Below are 15,201 nucleotides of genomic sequence, written 5' to 3' on the forward strand. Positions count from 1 at the left end.
CAATCTGTTCCTATAACTTTTCCCTTTGGCCACCATGAAAAGGAGGAAGGACCTTTTACGGCCCGTCTTCCTTTTGGCATGGTCAGTGTTGTTTTTGTCTTCAGTTCTTGTGTTGGTTGTTGGATAACAGCTGCGGGAAATGTTCTAGTGTTGCATTGTTGTCATTGTCGACCCATCTGACCCCAGGTCAGGGCCATAAATGTTTACAGTAAAATTAAAAAAATTAAAAACAAACATGCAACATATGTATAATTGTTACTTATATCTGTAAACTGACATTTTGCAGACATGTCAGTACAAAAACATCCTATACCTGAACAAATGAAACTTTTATTAAAGCTTTATTCTTTACTTAGTTGCAAATTCTGACAACACAACCACACAGAAATTATTAATGGAAATTACATTTATTGGCCATTGGAGGTCATACTCAAAAACTCCTGGACAGTCTGTGGTGCAACCTGGCGTTGGTGGATGGACTGAGACGTGATTTCTCAGTCCATCCATTCAGGTTGAGCTGGTCCATTTCATCAATACCTTCGTCTAGCAGAAAGGAGGTTGCACAAAGGAGGAAGTAGAAGTCCTGATGCAGGGTTGTTGCCCTCCTACGGCCTCCTCCACATCTCCTGATGTACCGGCCTGCCTCCTGGTAGCGCCTCCATGCTAACCTGACAGACACAGCAAACCTTCTTGCCACAGCTCGCATTGATATGCCTTCCTGGATGAGCTGCACTACTTACCACTTGTGTGGGTTGTGGACCTGTTGTCTATTCCAACTGCACAAAAACTTGTGATATTGATCGTCAGTCAGTGTTGCTTCCTAATTAGACAAATTAAGTACACAGAAGTGGGAATGACTTGGAGTAACATCGATCTGATTAGGTGTTCTCTTTATTTTCTTTCCCTTAAGCATTCTATTGAACATCCAAAGGCTGCTTAGCAGTGCAGAAACTTGATTTTGCTAATTTATTTCAAATTTTATCGCTATAATTATTGGGCTGTCATTATTATTGTTAATATTAATTATTAATTAATTATTGTTCTAGATATAGAACAAATCCAATTAGATAAAATGAAGAATATTTTCATGAAAATGAGGACTAAACTCAGTGTAAGACAGTGATGTTCTTTTTATATAAAAAATCATTTTTAGCCTGTATTTTGAACTTTTTCCCAATTAGATCTTAACCCTTTGGAACCAAAGGGCTGAATATCAATTTTTGTCTACTTTAAAATTTACCTCTTTACTTTCAATTTGATAGACTACTTGCTCCCTTGCCTGGTATCATTTTAACCACTTCGACCTCACCAATGTGACATAACTTTATTTTGTCATTTTTCAATGTTGAATTTACACGCTACACATAAAATCATTCAAAAAAAAGGAAAATCTGTCAACAATTTTGCTGTAGAAACCCCAAAATGTTCAATGAACCATTTTTACAACATAGAATTAAGGTTTTAAAGTGTAATTTTAAGACAGTGGACACAAATTTGATGCGTGAATCGTGTTCAATGCCATGGTGTGAGTGCAGCATCATGTCAGTCTTAGAGGATTTGTTCAGAAGAATCAAACTTTTCTCCCAAAAGTGCGAATCCTTATATTTTTCTTCTTTGTTATGCTTTTTGAAGTTGCTGTTGCGACTCATAGTCTGGAAAATTTGGTTCCTAAAAGTGGGAAATAAAAACTTTATAAGTAAAACCAATGTGCTGTGTGGGACTTGAACTCACGACCTTCAAGATTATTAGACTGAAACCTTGCCGTAAATTTTGTTTTCTTTTTTTCACTACAATAATAAGCTTGTTAATCATTAAGCGTTAATAAACATTGTTTTTTGTAAAATTAATTGACTCCAGTAATCCCAGATCTGCTGTTGTAATTAGCCTTTATTTTTTAACTTAAGAAAATTTCACCTTTATCCTTTGACACTTAAAATTTAATCAAAGGGACATCTCATTAATCCAACAGCTAAACTTTTGCAACAAATATAATTACCTTAAAAAAAACCTGTCAAATGAAAAAACAGGCTATGCCCTGTGTGAGACTCGAACTCACGACCTTCAGATTATGAGACCGTGACTCTATTTTTGTTTTCTTTTTTCACTTCAATATTTAGCTTGCTTATTATTAAGGGTTGACCTACATTCTTAAATGTGAAATCAATGTGCTCCAGTAATCCCAGATCTGCTGTTGTTGTAATTAGCCCGTGTTTTTAAACTTTTAGCTAATTTCCTGCTTATTCTCTGACATTGTTCAAATGTACTCTAGGGAAATTTAATTAATCCAACAGCTGAATTTTTCTAACAAATATAATTACTCAAAATAAAATCAAAACTGACAAATGGGAAAAAGTAAAAGCTATGCCCCGTGTGAGGCTCGAACTCACGACCTTCAGATTATGAGACTGACGCGCTGCCTACTGCGCCAACGAGGCACTGAGAAACTCTGCCGTCCCAACCACGTATTTACCCCTACTCAATCTGAAGCTATTAAATATTTACATTATTTTGACATATGTAGGTCTGATTACCAGACCTACACATACCATTTTGCAGCTCTTTTTCTTTTATTTACATACAGGCTTGGGAATGCTAACCTTCACCTCCAAGATGTTCCTCTGGTGGGGATCCAAACACGTATTGTGATGCTTCAGCTGCACATTTCCTCGATATCTTATACAATATGCCTTCTTCCTCCTCAGGATCACAAAGACTGCGGCAAAGGATGTGGACCCAGTGAGTCTCAGTACCTTCAGGTTAAAAACAAAGGAGTGCTATTTAGGTCGATTGGCATGTGGAAGTGAAGGAAAAATCCCTCAACTCTAAAAAGTTTCTCAGGCTGAATAGTCCTGACCATGTGCTAAAATGTGCTAAAAGATGCATATTTTTTCCACACAAACTGAAATTGTAAATTGGTTGCAATATATGAAGTGATATTTATGCCGAAAACATTGCAAACAACAGCCAAAGGGTACTTCCTATTTGGAATGGATTGGGGGAGGGGGGTCCACTCAGTCCATTAATCGTTTAAGGTCAATTGGTGTGTGTGAGACCATGTCCGATCCTTCAACCAAACAAATGGACCACAGTAAGCAAAGACATTTACGTAGTGATAAAGGGGGTGGAAAAGAGTGCAAACATGTAGCAGCTCCTCGTTAGTATAGTGGTAAGTATCCCCGCCTGTCACGCGGGAGACCGGGGTTCGATTCCCCGACGGGGAGTTTCCACCTTTTCCTCCTCTCTTTATTTGTTGATCAACAATTGTAAGGGTTTTTTGCTATTATAAAGTAATACACAATACATTCACTACATTAGGCATGTGTACAAAGCAAAAACTTCAGATTTTTTTGACAACAGGAAAAAAAAAAGAAGTTTAAAAATCGAAATGCATATGATACACATATGCAAAAAAGATGAAATACGCTTTTTGTAGTAAGTTAGGGTTAGATTATTAAGGTTCTGTCATCTAAGCCGAGTCAGCCTTAGCACACATAGACCAGGATCTCAGAGAAGCCATGTTTGGCTGTTCTGCACTTCATCTTTTCCAGCAGGGCGGCGTCTGTGCTACTTTAAAGGTCCCTGAACGAACATAACAATCAAACTCAAAAGTGGTTTTTTTTTGTCCCCAAACTTCTCATCAAGAGTCACTCACCAACTCAATACCAGCAACCTTTTTCTGCAGTAGTTCACCAACACATGGTCTGCTGTTCCCAAAACCAATTTCTTCAGTTGGTGTCTGATGTCTTCTCACAGGAGAGCACAAACTAGACAGACCGAAACCACAGGCAAGCCCGAGAAGTCCCCCTATGAAGAAGAATAAATATTTTACTAAAAATACTTTTAAATATGACTTTTTTTTTCATTTAAATTTGCTTAAGCTAATTTAACTTATTTTTAGCAGGTATTACAAAGCTTGAAGCATACAGGACTTTTAAAAACTGCTGAAATCTTCCTGGGTTTGTCAGTGTGCAATATCAGTTATGGCCACTTGGTGGCACTAGCTGCTTAGCTTGCAGAAAGAAAAAAAAAGAACCCCTTTAAAGATTGATGCATACATTTAAGGATACAAGGATTCAATGAGTATTTATTGCCATTTTCAGTGAACATAGCAGTTTAAGAATAGGAATTTGCTGCGGTGCAAATGTGCGACATAAAACACTTAAATTTAGAAAAAAAATGAACAGTAGGTTAATTAAAAAATGACAATGGTCAGAACAATAAATAGAAATAAATAGTGCAAACAGAGGATGATCAAGGAGCAGGTAGTGGACTGGTGACTGGACATAAGTGAAAAGTTTAATGGGGGAGGAATTAAAAAGTGTTCATGAGTCTCATTGCAGAAAGAAAGAAACTGTTCTTATTTACAAAGCATTTAGGCTTGATTTAATTACAGCAAACAATTAGAAAAACAATTACAAAATCCTAAGTTCTTGCACGATCAAAATTACTTCAATAAAGCAATCTATTTTGCATACATGTTTTTAAAAAATACTCCAGTATTTTTAAATATTTTCCCAAATCTGTATGTAAAACAAAAATAAAAGGGCAAGTGAAGTCTTTCTTTAAATGTTTATTATTGCACCACTTTGACACTGTACTTTTTCTGCCATTTTATTTTCATTTGGAATTGAGACATTGTGTTTTATAACAGGTTTCCCTTGTTTTTTACATTGAAGTTGCAATCACATTGACATAACTTTCAATAAATACCTCCTTGTTGTCAAAGGGTTCTTATCTAAATTGTGTTCATATTACAAGGACAAAGTTGCAATAAATCAATTTAAATTCATAAATTATAAATAAAAGGGAAAAACAAGCAAAATGCATCTTGTCAAAACAAATAAAAAGGGAAAGAAACTACATCAAGTCAACGTTTATAGTTAAATTGAAACTTCTATTTTTCAATCATATTTTCAACAAAAATCATTAACTGTAAATATTTATTATCTATAGGAAGAAATAAATTTACCCACAGCACTAAGTTTTGCTAAAAAGACTTTTATGCTAATTAATTTTAGGTATTGTGTCAAACTCTTCCAAATTGTAACGAAATAAAATATAGACATAGCTGTTGTAAGAATGACACATTCAAAGGTTTAAAGTTTAAATTTTTTTTTTTTTTTGAAGTTTCCTTAATTGTGCAGTTAGCTTGATGGACAATTAACCCAATCCAATGTGGCTAAATATGTGGGCTCTTCACAAACGAAAAATCACTTTAAAATGTCTTTTATATAAACACGTCAATTATGCTACCTTAAACACCGGCTCTTCATGACTTAATTAGTTAATTATTAAAAAATACGTTTTGTTATGCTAACATCGTGCACGGTTAAACGCTCGTTAGCATGCTAACGAGAAGTTACTTTTTGCCGCCATGTTAGCTAACCAGAAAACAGGCAGTTTGAACTACACTCTTTTTACAATTGTTTTTCGTTATTGGTGGTTCAATATAAACAATTGAAAACGTACCACAATACATTACCTTTAAAGTGGACTCCTCAAAATTGACTTTGTTCAAAACCTCTGAATTGCCAGCGCAGTCTCGTGGCTCCTACATTTATCAGCCTCTCGTACTTGAACTGCGCTAACGGCGGCAGATCAGAGAAAGTATCTTTTATAAAAAAAACTTTATTAACAAAGCTGAGTTTTGCACAGCTTCTAAGAAAAGTTGTTTTTTAAAGTTAAACTGAGGGGCCTAAAAACTCAGTAAATGAACTAACAATATTACAGAACACAAAACTAAAAAAAACATGTGGGTAACAAAAAATAAAAGAATTACTCAATATTGAGATACAAATCTTTTAAATTGGTTTTACGTTTTATATTTGAAGTCTTTAAATTCTTTATTTTTTTAAGCATATATTTTTTATTTCACACAGGAATACTGGTATAAAAAGTGGAAAAGCATAAGTATAGTTACATTTATAAATATAAATTTTGCTAAAATATTAATTAAATTTGGTAAGTACATCCTGGTGTTTACCTTGTATTGAAAAAAGATGTTTGCAACAGAAAGATCAGGAAGAATATGTTTAAGTATTTCAGAAAGCGTGTTGCAAAAAAAACATCAGGTGTTCACAGACTTTTTGGAGGGTCAGACTGAAAAATAACAAGGATTAATCATTTATTTCACAAAGGAAAAACAGACCATTTTATAGTAAAGGTCAAAAAATAATAATAGAAAAATGACATTTTTGTTCTGTTTGATTTAGAACATAAAAGACATTGTAAATTATAAGTTTATTTCATACAGAAGACCCATTAAACTCCCAAATCTCAACAGCATAGTCATTATAAGTGGGTGTGATTTTTTCTTCTGCTTTTTTGACTTTTGATGCAGGTTCTTCAGCAGAAACATCACAAATCGCAGAGTCCATGTGGTCAACATCTTTATCTTCTTTTAAATTGTTCACAGCTAGTGGATCAGCCTCAGCTCCCTCTGTGGAGAGTCCATCCTCACCAGCAGGAACGGCTGACTCGCTGCTCACTTTACTTGGCGTTTCCTCAACGCGCTGATGGTGCCTTGCAGCCAGGGGGGCTTTTACTGCCGTCTGATCCAGCCCAAAGAAGTTGTTGCGGACAACAAAGCGCACACACTGAAGGAGGACGTTCCTTTCGTGGCGGATATCAGGGGCCAGCAGCTTAAAAACCCAAAAGGGGGAGATAAAAAAGTTGATCAAAAACTGCTGAAAATTATGCTGGCACAAGGAAAAAGGTAAAATAAATGGTGCCCTACCATTTCTAGTAATGTAGGTTGACGTATTTGTGGAGGCTCACAATGTCCTCTACCCCTTCCTCTTCCTCTTCCTCTTCTGGCTCCTCTATCACTTCTTCTGCTCTGCATGTTGAGGCCACACTCAGCATGGGTGGTCTCCGTCATGGGTTCCACACATCTGGATGACCCGCTGCCCCCAGAATTTGCCCCATTTAATATGGTCTGGTTTTCTTGGACGAGCTCTTTAGCCCTCTGAATCGGTGAAACTGCAACACAGGCAACACATTCATTTCTAAGGTAACCGTGTTTAGTCACCACAGTTCCTTATCGATCAAAAAAGCCAAAATCATAAAAATTTTCCTTTTCTATGCACAACATACACATCCATCTTAGCAAAAGTTCAGATGTTGTTTTGTTTTTGTGGGCGAAACGCAGAAACGCTGACGAAGATGACTCTAGGCTGACGTCACGAAATGGGCGGCACCCACACGAGAGGCGTCGTCTTAGTATCGGAAAAAATAACTCTTATTTCATTTTAAAAAAAAGCTTTCTTTACATTATTATATGGTTAAAGTTTACCATATTTTCACAGCCATAAGGCGCACGTAAAAGTCTTGCATTTTCTCCAAAATCTCTCGAGCGCTCTATGGTGCGGTCGGGGTGCGCCTAATGTGTTGTTGCGTGGCATCTGTATGAGAGGACTGCATGAGGACGGTAAGGAGGGAAGTGTGGACGTGAAAGAAGACACACCCCCTAATAGTACAAAAGTGCAGTTATGTGAATTACGAAGAACAATGTCGTTTTGGTAACCCTGAAAATGCTGCCTGCAAAGAGACACGCCTATGAAACGCAGTTAAAACTGCAAGCCCTCAGCTACGGGGAGCAACATGAGAGTAGAGCAGCTGCCAGAGAATTAAAGATTAACTAATCCACGGTTTCGCAAGTGAAGGAAGCTGGAAAACAAACTCCGACAGTCAAGAAGACGCAGCTGAGTTTCCACGGAAAAAAGGCGAGGTGGCCCGAGTTGGGAGACCGACTCGAGTGATGGATTAACGGTCAGAGAACAGCTGGGAGAAGCGTCTCTACAGTCACCATTCGACTAAAGGCAGAAACGCTTGCAGAGGAAATGAAAATTCTGTTTAGGTGCTTTCGTTTTATGAAACGCCATCATCATTCCATCCGGGCAAAAACCACGGTGGCCCACCCAGCAGCAACTTCCAACGGATTACAATGAAAAGCTGTACATCTTCAGCTCCTACTCCAGTGAAAAGATTGCCGAAAAACACATCCAGCCCAGCCACATCCCCAACATGGACAAGGTGCCGCTCACTATTGACATCCCGGTGTCTAGAAGAAGGGGACAAGCCCTGTAGCGATACACCCAACGTGCACGAAAGGTTGGCTTTTACTGTTGTGCTTGGCTGCCATGCTAATGGACAGAAACTGGTGATTTTCAAGAGGAAGAAGATGAGAACTTTGGTGGATTTTTGGATGCTGAAAAAAATAAAAATCAATCAATCACAACCAACTCAGTTTTGCTCCCACTGCTTTTTTTAAAACACACACTAGCATGCATGTAAAATACTGAAAAAGCACCCATAACCGAAACTGCACCCTATAACCCAGTGCGCCATATGGTTGTGAAAATAATGTACTTCGAAAGGCTTAAGAAAAGCATGATATAGTCCCTTTAAGATCTGAAAAGTTCCACATTTAAAGTGTAATAGACAGGAAGTCTTGCTAAATACAACTGGTGTGTAGTCGTCATGGTGAACGTCACCTTACCCTCTGGTTCATCACCACTTTCACTCTCACTCATGGAGCCATAGCTGGACATCAGGGAGCCAAGAGCTGAGCTCATCTGTTTTGGGGCCACAAACAGGGCTTTAGCCTTCATGTCTTTGTCCTCCCGGTCAGAATCTGGAAGCGCACGACAAGCACATCAGTGAAAGTCTTGATCTCAACTATCCTAGTTTTCATTTCAACACCAACTTTGATGATCGAGTACAACTTCATGACAACTTGTATGGAAAAAAACAACACAGTTTCTGGTCTACCTACCGTGGTCGCCACTGGCAAGAACTCCTAATGGATCCCCCTCCTGTGATACCTGGTTGAGGGGTTTGGGGTTCTCTGGACTCTTCTGGTTTGCTGGATGTGGATGTGGACCTGGTTGATGTCGTCCTCTGAATCCCCTGCCCCTCCACCCACGTCCTCTCCCTCTCATGCGTCTAAAAAAACAAGCAAAAAAAATATATCCAGAATTACAAACGAATAAACTAGACCTACTTCTATAACATATCAAAAGTGACACTTAATTGCCATACAAACCCTCGAGGGTTGATAGATACAAGGTACATCGATTTTTTTAAAGACGTTTAAGAAGCTATATGTGATACAAATAAGTCTTTTTTTTATAGTTAAAAAAAAAGTAGCTCTAAATACAACCCCTGAGGAACTCCCTTGGTGACATTCAGTTAGAGACACCATCTTCTACCTGTCCCGAACACCATGAAATCAGTGTCTTATGTAGTTTTTAAAACTATGTTGACGGGAAAAAAGGAAATTTTTAAAAGGGAAAAAAAAGCTAATGTGGCAATATTTACACCTAAAAATTAAAAACAGTAAAATAAAAGAACAAAAAAACAGCTAACATTTCAAAAATTTGTCTAAAAACAAAGGTTTTTAGTTAAACATCAACGACATTTACATGCACTTTTTTTTTTACTGTAAAGCAATACAATTAAACACGGAAAGTATGAATAAAGCAGCCCGAATACTGCAGCTAGTTAATTCTGTAATTTTCATCTGCAGAAGGAAGTGTTTTCACAAGATTCAGTAAAAAAAAAATGCAAAATTCCAAAATGAACTTTTCCTGTTTTAAATAAATATTGTTTTTATCTCTTTTAAAAGAAATGAGATATAATAGAATTGTTGCCTCTGTTATTGTGATGCAGGCATTGCGCTGCATCTGTGGATCCATGTTTTCATCACAGTCGCACGTTTACCCGAACTGAGCCGTCTCAAGAACACCTCCCGTTTCCTGTCGCAGTTCCACGATTTTCCTCTTTTTTACAACATTTTCCAGCGTTGGATAGTTTCTGCATACACAAACACAAGTTGAGTTCCAGCAGCAACATCAAAACTTCAGCAACAGATAACCAACGTTTAAGAAGTCCAACAAAAACGAACTTGCGCCTCTCTTCTCTCCACTTGGAGATCTCTTCTTCAGTGTCCAGCTTGATTCTTCGCGCTCCTGGCGCATGGTTCTACGTTCACAACGCAGCATAAGCAGGTTAAAAGAGATGCTAACAAGTTCCAGGTACCAGTTGAACACTTTTACTCACGTGTCTCCAGTGTATGGCGACTAATTTCTCATGAGCCATGAAGCTGCAGTCAGGCACCGAACACTAACAACAACATTCAAAGTAAACTGTCAGGAAAATAGGATGACTAAAAAAGAAAAAGAAAAAAGAAAACAAGATACCTTGACGTGCTGAGAAATGTGTTCATTATATTTCTGCTGGTTTTTGAAGCCCCGGTCACAGGTGTCACAGAAATGAGAATACTCTGGCTCCTTCTTGTTCTTCTGCTTTGGGGTTAAAAAAAATTATATATTTAAAAAAAAAAATCTACATGTTTATATCAGTAAAATCACAAGTTAAGAAGTTATCCTTAATAAAATTAGTAATCCTTACGTTTATCATCTTTTCAACACAATTTAGTCAAAGTTAGCCACCCAGCTATTAAAATGTTCAGCTCATTAGATATATTATTGCTCCATAAAAATGAAAAGGGGCATACTTTTAGCAACATACATGATTAGGCCTGCACAATTAATCGCAAATGTATCGTTATCGCGATTTCAAGCTGTGCAATATCCATATAGCAGAAAGTCGGCGCATGTTAAACCTTAAATGTGCTAAAACAATCTTATGGAAACTTGAACTATTTTATGACTTGAATAAATGCCTTTATGCATTTGACCAATCGGATGGAGCTTTACAACGTGGTACGGCAGCTGCACCATGGCAGACAGGGAGAGACTGCAGAGGGTAGTCAAAGCAGCTCAGGATCATCGGCTCCCCTCTCCCCTCCCTGTCAGACATCTACTCAGAGCTGGGAAGATCATAAAAGACATTTCCCACCCTGGCTCTGGACTGTTTGACCTGTTGCCCTCAGGAAAGCTACAGGAGCATCAGATCGAGGACAAACCGACTTAAAAACAGTTTTATCCCCAAAGCCATAACCATCCTGAACTCACACATGCACTGACGCTGACAGCTCCACCCCCATGTCTCTCTCTCTCACTATGAGCATCTCATCATGTCAACACCATCTCATTATGTGCAATATAATCTCATCATGTGCAATATAATCTCATCATGTGCAATATATTAAGTGCAATATATCTCTGCCATCATTGGCATTGCTGGTTTTTTGTTTTGTTTTTGTTTTAACTACCTCTCTGCAGAAATTTCTATTGTACATTTTGTACTTTTGTAAATTGTGCTCTTCATTTTGTGAAATTATTTTATTTTATTATTATATTATTTTGTGAGATTACTTTTCTCATGCATGTTTGCACTGAATAGTGAGCGGCTTTAATTTCACTGTATGCGCGTTTGATGCGAATTCTTCATGTGTATAGTGACAATAAAGGCATTCTATTCTATTCTATTCTTTGTATGTTAGCTGTTGCCCTCCTAATTAGAAGAGGGTCATTTGGAGAATAATTTATGGTCTTTTGACTCTTATTTAAATTAAACTTTTGCAGTGAAAAGAGTTTTTGCCGTTTGTTCATTTATTTCAAGTTGTATCATCATCGCAATATTGATAACTAATATCGCACATCGCGAGTTTTCCTCATATCGTGCAGCCCTATAAATGACCAACTACCACATTGTTCAGACCCACTCCGATGAAAATGTTTTTTTTCGGAAATGTTTTAGTGGATTTTTTTATGATGCAGATCACAGATAAGGAAAATTAAGGTTAAAATTGCATTTCTCAGTATTTCTGTATTTAAATCGTTGAGAATCAGGAGCAGATGAAAAATTGCAGTTAAAAAAAAAGCGTGGAAATAAGCTGGGTGGGCCTAAGTACCCTGCCCCGCTCCATTCTGATGCATCTACTTGTAGACGACTACTTCCATCTACGTCTTCATCATTTTTTTTCGCTCAGGCTGTCATCTGGCTCAAAACTGTACGGCTGAATAGCTCCAATATTGCTCGAGGGTGTGTGTGTGTGGGGGGAGGTGCATACGTTCCTATTTCGTTACTTTAAAATGAAGGCAATGGAATTCAACTACCCTGCTTTCGAAACCTAACTCCTTTTAAAAATTTTGAAATCGAGACATCGATCAAACCTCATCCTTTTAAGGCCTTGAACTTTAGAATGATCACAACTTTTGGGACATTTGCTATGGTTTATGAGCTGCATCTGTTCAAAATGTTTTTATTTTTATGCTGTTTACTATATCCGACGATGCAACTGTTTTGTGCACTAAGCTACTATGCACCTCTTGCCCTCTTAAGCTCAGTTTGACACCCAAACTCCTTTACACAGAGATACGCCACTGCAGCACCGACCATTGGAATTAGACATGAAGTGTATTTTTCATAAATGCTTGGATTAGTCCAATTAAACATTTTTGCACTTTGTTATTCCAGTGAACCATCCAGACAAAAGAATTTCCCCACTGTGGGATAAATAAAGTCTTATCTGAGTAATGCATTTGCTGTCATACATTTAAAAATGGTTTCGGTATGGTACTTTTCCTTTTAAGATAATTAGGTGCTCCTTATATTATTAATTGACATTTTCGTGGTAAACTTCGCAAACTTTCCCTGAGTGTAAAAGTATTCTACGGAGCCCGTGTCCTGACATTAAAAAATTAAAATATATCTCGTTCCCACAAATAAATATCTTGTTCGCACTAAATACTATTCCGTTCCCAACACGATAATATTGCGTTCCCTCGAAATGATTAACTCGTGGGAATGAAATAATTAATTTGTGCGAACGCGATAATTATTCACGTCATAAGTCATTCATAAACACGGATATGCTCTCCGTTCGGCCGCAAAAGCTGCTTTCTGCTGTAACTTCTGTGTCTCTGTGACTCACATTTGTTCAAAAAAGAAAAAAGAAAAACAATAATGATCAATTTATTATTGTCTCATTGAATATAAGAAAATTATCATAAGATTTATGATACCTAGACTTGCTGCTTTGCCATACGATTCACTGGACATAGCTCCGCTGCGGAGCTCTTTTGCTTGTCATGCCGGCATTCGGGCAGCTAGCTGGCCGGTAGACAGACAGCTAGCTGATATTGTAGTCTAGGGTAGAATATAGGTATAATAATATTCTGCACTTGTCTTTTATTAACATGCTCTTTAGCAGTCGCTTTACATTCGAAGGCTATTAGGCTACATGGTAACTATCTGGCCGATCATTTATCCTGTTTTTTACGTCATAGATTTACAGCAGATACCTTCACATTTCTTCTGTCTGTGTGTGTCTCATTACATTGCATTGAAGACACGGAGGATGTTTAGAGATCAGATGTATTCATTTTAAAAAGCACAAAAGCCATACTACTTAGCTCGTAGCTTCTAGCATCACATCCGGATGAGAGCAATATCGCAAGGTGCACCTTGACCAATCACCGTGTCCCTGTAACTGAAGTGTTACAACTGAAGTGGCTGTTCGAAATGCATCTTGGGTATGCGTGATGCCTGTCGGGATGTCGCTCACCGCCATGTTTGTAATGCTAAGAGCTAAAAGCTAAGTCCGGTAGGCTAAGCAGCCAGCCTAATCTTATGATATTCTTCTGATTTTCATCGAGACAATAATAGATCGATCATTCTTGCTTTTATTTTTATTCCTATTGAATGCTCACAGAGACACGGAAGTAGCGGCAGAAAGCGGCTTTTGCAGCAAGATGGACGGAGAGCGAACCAGGATGTGAATGAACCCAGACATGACGTGATTACAGCTGCTTTTGTGCTTTTTAAAATAAATAAATCTGATCTCTAAACATCCTCAGTGTCTTCAATGCAATGTAATGAGACACACACAGACAGAAATGTGAAGGTATTTGCTGTAAATCTATGACGTAAATAACAGGATAAATGATCGGCCATGTAGCCTACTAGCCTTTGAATGTAAAGTGACTGCTAAAGAGTATGTTAATAAAAGACAAGTCCTGAATATTATTATTCCTATTCGACCCTAAACTACAATGTCAGCTGGCTGTCTGTCTACCGGCCAGCCAGCTGCCTGAATGCCGGCATGACAAGCAAAAGAGCTCAGCAGCGGAGCTCTGTCAGGTGAATTGTATGGCAAAGCAGCAAGTCTAGGTTTCATAAATCTTATGATAATTTTCTTATAATCATTGAGACAAAAATATTGATCATTCTTGTTTTTCTTTTTCCTTCCTTGAACAAATGTGGGTCACAGAGACACGGAAGTTACTGCTGAAAGTGGCTTTTGCGGCCGAACGGAGAGCATATCCATGTATATGAATGACTTATGACGTGAATAATTATTTCGTTCGCACAAATTAATTATTTCGTCCCCACGAGTTAATCATTTCGAGGGAACGAAATAGTATTTCGAGGGAACACAATATTATCTTGCGGGAACAGAATAGTATTTTGTGCAAACAAGATATTAATCTGTGGGAACGAGATATAGTTTAACTTTTAAATGTCAGGACACGGGCTCCGTAGAATACTTTTACCTGCAGGGGGCAGACTTGTGGGAGTCAATCAAAAGGTTGTGTGAAGCAAATTATGAGGCATTTGTGATTGTTTTTCTCACATGTGAGTGTGAAATACTACCAAGTCTGTAACTGTTAAATGAAGTGACGTCAGTGGCATAACAAAATGGACTCACAAACTCAGGCTATTCAAGTCCCATCACAAGTTTTCATAGATTTTAACCAAGCTCCACATTTATGTAGTTAGCTTTTTTCTCCCATTACCTTTTTCCAGGGCTGGTAGTGAGGTCCACTGTTGTTTCTTCCACCTTGATACCATTCGTATCCAACGTTTGGACCTAAAACAACCCCAGAACCGGGTAAGTTTGATGCCTAAATTGTTTTGAACTTGAAAACAATTTCTGTGAGTTCAACTCACTGTAAGGATGCGTATGTCCATGGTTTCCCCAGCCTGGTTGAAAGCCAAAGCCCCGTGCTGGCTCTTGGTGCTGCCATGCCGGACTGCCACGGCTGGGCTCGCATGGCGACTCGGTCCAGTTCCACATGCCCGGTTGGAAGCCGCTGAAGCGGGGAGGCTGTTGAAGATGCTGGCTGGAGCTCGCTGGGGGGCAGCTGAAGTCCGGAGGGGGATAACGGCCCTCTTCACTCATGTTGTTTAACTAATTACTTTTCAAAAACAAGTTTGTTGAAGCCCCAACTTCCACGCAGTCCCCACATGTGCGTGTTTTGCGTCACTTCCGCTAAAACAGGAAACACT

General features: G+C 38.2%; 1 protein-coding gene, 1 long non-coding RNA gene and 2 other non-coding genes across 5 annotated transcripts; 1 reads left to right on the plus strand and 3 right to left on the minus strand.

Annotated features, from left to right (window-relative positions):
- Positions 1 to 388: 388 nt before the first annotated feature.
- Positions 389 to 5,616, minus strand: LOC144984475 (uncharacterized). The gene is made up of 5 exons (XR_013648195.1): positions 5,483 to 5,616; positions 3,653 to 3,804; positions 2,598 to 2,750; positions 741 to 820; positions 389 to 668 (listed from the first exon to the last, which is right to left on the minus strand). It is a non-coding gene; the product is annotated as an uncharacterized LOC144984475 (long non-coding RNA).
- trnam-cau (transfer RNA methionine (anticodon CAU)) lies at positions 2,363 to 2,435 on the minus strand. The gene has a single exon. It is a non-coding gene; the product is annotated as a tRNA-Met (tRNA).
- On the plus strand, positions 3,150 to 3,221 carry trnad-guc (transfer RNA aspartic acid (anticodon GUC)). The gene has a single exon. It is a non-coding gene; the product is annotated as a tRNA-Asp (tRNA).
- Positions 5,617 to 6,083: 467 nt separating the features above from the next.
- On the minus strand, positions 6,084 to 15,194 carry nufip1 (nuclear FMR1 interacting protein 1). Of its 2 annotated transcripts, none has more exons than XM_011484083.4 (10): positions 14,863 to 15,194; positions 14,709 to 14,782; positions 10,203 to 10,304; positions 10,063 to 10,125; positions 9,908 to 9,984; positions 9,724 to 9,816; positions 8,777 to 8,946; positions 8,501 to 8,635; positions 6,737 to 6,981; positions 6,084 to 6,641 (listed from the first exon to the last, which is right to left on the minus strand). In XM_011484083.4, the coding sequence occupies exons 1-10, from the start codon at positions 15,092 to 15,094 to the stop codon at positions 6,246 to 6,248; spliced, it is 1,587 nt and encodes a 528-aa protein (XP_011482385.1). In that variant the 5' UTR covers positions 15,095 to 15,194; the 3' UTR covers positions 6,084 to 6,245. The 2 variants fall into 2 exon arrangements, with proteins under 2 accessions (XP_011482385.1, XP_004066591.1); XM_004066543.5 differs by having other exon boundaries at positions 10,203 to 10,307; positions 14,863 to 15,193.
- Positions 15,195 to 15,201: the final 7 nt, after the last annotated feature.

Source organism: Oryzias latipes, chromosome 2 (assembly GCF_053564925.1).
Source record: "Oryzias latipes strain Hd-rR chromosome 2, Olatipes_Hd-rR_3.1".
In the NCBI taxonomy this organism is placed as follows: domain Eukaryota; kingdom Metazoa; phylum Chordata; class Actinopteri; order Beloniformes; family Adrianichthyidae; genus Oryzias; species Oryzias latipes.

Bases quoted from the DNA above. Each gene is read 5' to 3' on its own strand.
- nufip1 (XM_004066543.5), bottom strand. From the start codon at position 15,094: ATGAGTGAAGAGGGCCGTTATCCCCCTCCGGACTTCAGCTGCCCCCCA. The intron at 10,308-14,708 runs GTAATGGGAGAA...TTAACCCCAAAG, and splicing joins ACTACCAGCCCTGGAAAAAG to CAGAAGAACAAGAAGGAGCC. The intron at 9,817-9,907 runs GTTCGTTTTTGT...TTGTGTATGCAG, and splicing joins TGGAGAGAAGAGAGGCGCAA to AAACTATCCAACGCTGGAAA.